At 32.5% G+C, this 3,972-nt stretch overlaps 1 protein-coding gene across 1 annotated transcript; it reads right to left on the minus strand.

Moving 5' to 3' along the window:
- Positions 1 to 439: 439 nt before the first annotated feature.
- LOC124941890 (NEDD8-conjugating enzyme Ubc12-like) lies at positions 440 to 3,768 on the minus strand. Its single transcript, XM_047482259.1, has 6 exons — positions 3,643 to 3,768; positions 2,595 to 2,698; positions 1,897 to 2,005; positions 1,163 to 1,241; positions 816 to 932; positions 440 to 724 (listed from the first exon to the last, which is right to left on the minus strand). Exons 2-6 carry the CDS (start codon positions 2,695 to 2,697, stop codon positions 587 to 589), a joined length of 546 nt encoding a protein of 181 aa, XP_047338215.1. The 5' UTR covers position 2,698; positions 3,643 to 3,768; the 3' UTR covers positions 440 to 586.
- Positions 3,769 to 3,972: the final 204 nt, after the last annotated feature.

A 3,972-nucleotide genomic window follows, 5' to 3' on the forward strand; every position in this document is an offset into this window, starting at 1 on the left:
GTTCCGGGCAGTTTTACCCAATTTCCTCTTCTCATCATCATCAAGGTCTCCTTGTCCCCCTATTAGCCCACCATATCAAACCAAAGCTGAAACCATTTAAGATCTTCTCTTTTTAACTGTGAATGGACTAAATCAAATTTGGAGACATTGTATAAATCTTTTTTCTGGTATGCTTTGAATCTCTACATTCAAGTTTAGGCCTTGGTTGGAATGAATGTTTCTTAATTTCAATAACCTTCAGATCTTAGGTTTACTCAGAACAAGGTTGTTTTTTCACCTTTTGTTCCATGCAAAAGAAGAATCACAAACTTAATATGAGATTCATTCAGATTAACACAGATTTTGCAACGAACCCTAATAATAAACAACTTCTTTTGATCAAATGAACACAAAAAAAAACTAAATATTTGGGGTTCTTAGCTGCATAAGTTTCTTTCACTTCATAGTGTACTTGATCAATGATATTATAATATGCAGTTAGTTTTACAACAAAATACATAGGATGATTGATGGCAAACACAATTATTTTGTTTGATAATCAACAATTTTGAAAGATTGTCGAACAAACCTGAGCAAAGCCAAGAAGCTAAATGCACCTGAGAAAGTGGGTACCGCCTACATATCCGCCACTCATTGCCCTTCTCACATTTGACTCGAACAACTTTGGATTATCTCTCAGAACCTCGGCTGCTTCATGATTCAGAGGATCTTCATGATTAGGTTGCTGCACATTTCAGAACATGAGAGCTATTTTTAAATCCTTTGATTTTGAAAAGGCCTATCTTATCATGTAAATGGAGAAAAAAAATAATTACCATGAAAAGATGGAAGAGCCCATAAATAACTGTATTTACATTGAGGACGGGTTTCCAATCTTCCCTCAGGATATTAAGACAAACATTTCCCTCCAAGTCAATGTTAGGATGATAAACCTGCAAGTTTGTAGTTTAATACATAGAGTGTTGACATGAAAACTATTTTTTATAATATAAACAATGTCTATATTGGAAACATGACATTTTCATGGAACAACTCAACCATCGAGGCTACATTGAATTGGTTGTAGGTATGATAGTGTCCAAGTTTCCTTTTACTCATTGTACAGGCACTAAGAGAAGAATAAATATGAAATTTTGTCTGAAAATTGGATGCCAGAGATTACCTTTGTCTTGCATTTGACTTTTGGTGGCTCGTGGGGATATACAGGGGGAACTTGGAAGGAGAAAAGAAAGGTGCCGCCTCTGTTAGGACAAAATAAAGGAAAGTTTATGACATTTTGAAATATTAGTTATAAGAACATCTTGATCATTTACATAAATAACCTAAATAATCTACCTTTTGGTTTTTACACCAAACAAGATTATTTGGAAATAACAAGTTGGTTATTCAAATAACCCTAGATCAAACAAGGCCTTAAGGAATTGGTTAGTGCAAATAGTAGATTGGCCCCATTTGTAAACAGTTTTGTTTATGTTTCTTTCTTCTTTTTTGAGAGACTTTTGTTTCTGTTTATTCTTTCCAAATACAGAAAATTAAGATAAATAAACCAAAATTTATTTGTATTTTATATCTGGAAACATTGCCAGATACAAAAACACAAATTAATGGTTTATCTGACTGAATGTACTGTATTTGGAAAGAATAAACATAAATAAAAATAAAAGTGTTTCTAAATGGGGCATTTGGAAAGAAAGTAAAATCTTTTAATATGCATCTTCTTATTGCAGTGGCTACCCCACAGTTATTTCTTAGTCTCGAAACTGCAGTCATTTGAGAAGTTTCAATCAGTGAAAAATCTACTCTTATTGCAGGTGGATACACAACAGTTATTTTATTGTATTTAAAAAATTTCAAGAAGTGCAAAAGAAGCATAAAGATTCCCAAAAATCTACTTACACGTAATATCCTTCATCAGGCTGAATTGTGAATTCAAAGTTCATCAGGTCATCCTTACCATTGGGAAATGCAACATTACAACACTTAGGTAAGTTCAGCTCACCAATATCTACAACATGGAAAACACATGAAAATCTGGTCAATAAACTATCGTAGTTGGGCTTGTTCATAGACATTGATATGCATAAACAGTGAATATAAATATTGCAAGAATCAATTGTCAAGACCTCAAAAGAAAACTGAAGAGTACAGAAATTTCTCCAACACAATGAAGCAGGCACAGAAAGTCATCTTCAAAGATAACACATTAGACTATGTTTAGATATGTAGAATTTAAATTCAGATTCATATTTCCTATGTTTGGAAAAACCTAGAATTATAATTCCTTCACTTTTTATTATTATTGAAAATGGTCATGAGCCTTGCATTCTACCACCAAGCTAAACGAGCCTTCACCTAGAGTTATAATTCTTAAGAAAATGATTTAATATCATTCTTTTGTTTAATTACATTTTATAAAAAATAATAAAATAGTTTGACAGGTTTGTACTGACTTTAAAAAAATGGATGGCGTGTTGGACCGAGACCTTTAACACGCCAATATATCTTCACTTCATGTCAAATAAAAGATCATGGCTACAGGAAGTAATACAAACCAAAACAATATGACAGGAAAAAAGAACCCAAAGAATATGTACCTTTGTGGAGACGCAATTCTCCAGCACTTTGCTTCTTCACATGAGTTGTTCCAAGGGCACTTTCTGCCCTCTGTTTCTCCTTAACTTTAAATATCCTAATCATCCTTTTAAGTAGAAGAATTAATTCAAGAAAAAACTATAAAAAGGAATACAACTATATAGACACATCAATTTCAGTAAATATAAAACTTTGAAATAGTTGTAATATGCTGTCTAGCAACAAGCAGCTTGATTTTCATAACATTAGAATCACAGTGGAAAGGAACTACATTCATGGATAAAGATAGCAATTTACATAACAGAGCCAACAACAACCTGGGAATTTCAATGCTTAAGTCTCATCTTAAAAATAACACAACAACATTATTCAATTCTAACTTTTCGACAAATTTGAAGGAGGTATTCTTGTACAAAGTATATAATTATATCCAGAAGTATAAATATGTATAAATTCTTTGGGATTATCAGAGAATTACCGCAGCAATTGATGGTATTTAACTAGTTGAAAGTACATACAACAAGAAGGAACAAATCGAAAGAAAACAAACCGGTCAAGCTTCGATAATATGAGAAAATTGTCTGAGTTGAACAAGGAAAGAAGCAGTTACACAAACCATACTCATATCAGAACATTCTCAATGGCAACATCCAGCCATGCATAATGTATCAAGTAGGGAAGCAGCATAAACAATTAACTGATACATCCTAGAAATGATGCAAAATTCAGAAACTGGCAGCAACAAATTCAATCCCACGGCTCAAATCCATGATTTAGCAACGTTCATCGCTAGAAATTCATTGCAAATCGAGAACTAAGCAAATTCGCAAACGAAATCAAGAGGTCAATCAATAATATGCCTAAGAAGAAACGTTTAACGAAAATCTCAAAAACCTAGATGCCTCTAATCGCAAAAGGCGCCTATTAGGTTTTTACGAAGAAGGGAACGAAAAAATCTATTCTAAAAGATCGCGAATGGAAGAAACGGATAACAAAGAGAATCCTAGATTAGCCAAGTGAAGAAATCAGATCGAAATTGATGAATCTTACCTGACTGCAACTAGAAATTGAGGTTCATATCAATCTGATGTAAATCAATCATCCTACAGAGAGAGAGTCTGAATTTTCTTCAAGAGGCTTGCTTTTATTTTGCCTGATGCGTCTTTAATGGTTAGGGTTTGGGTTATGATTAGTTTGATTCATCTTAATTATTAATTATTGCTATGTTTTATTAAAGAGGAAGAAAATTAGTTTGGCTTATTTTATTCAACTTTTTAGACACAAATTATAACTTATTTTTAATTATGGCATGATTTTTTTGGAGATTGGTACCATAGATTTGATTTATTAGGCAAAATGAAATGAAAGTATTTTTAAAAA

This window comes from Impatiens glandulifera, chromosome 6 (assembly GCF_907164915.1).
Source record: "Impatiens glandulifera chromosome 6, dImpGla2.1, whole genome shotgun sequence".
NCBI lineage: Eukaryota > Viridiplantae > Streptophyta > Magnoliopsida > Ericales > Balsaminaceae > Impatiens > Impatiens glandulifera.

Bases quoted from the DNA above. Each gene is read 5' to 3' on its own strand.
- LOC124941890 (XM_047482259.1), bottom strand. From the start codon at position 2,697: ATGATTAGGATATTTAAAGTTAAGGAGAAACAGAGGGCAGAAAGTGCC. The intron at 2,006-2,594 runs GTACATATTCTT...TCCATGTTGTAG, and splicing joins AGAATTGCGTCTCCACAAAG to ATATTGGTGAGCTGAACTTA. The intron at 1,242-1,896 runs GTAAGTAGATTT...TTGTCCTAACAG, and splicing joins CCTGATGAAGGATATTACGT to AGGCGGCACCTTTCTTTTCT.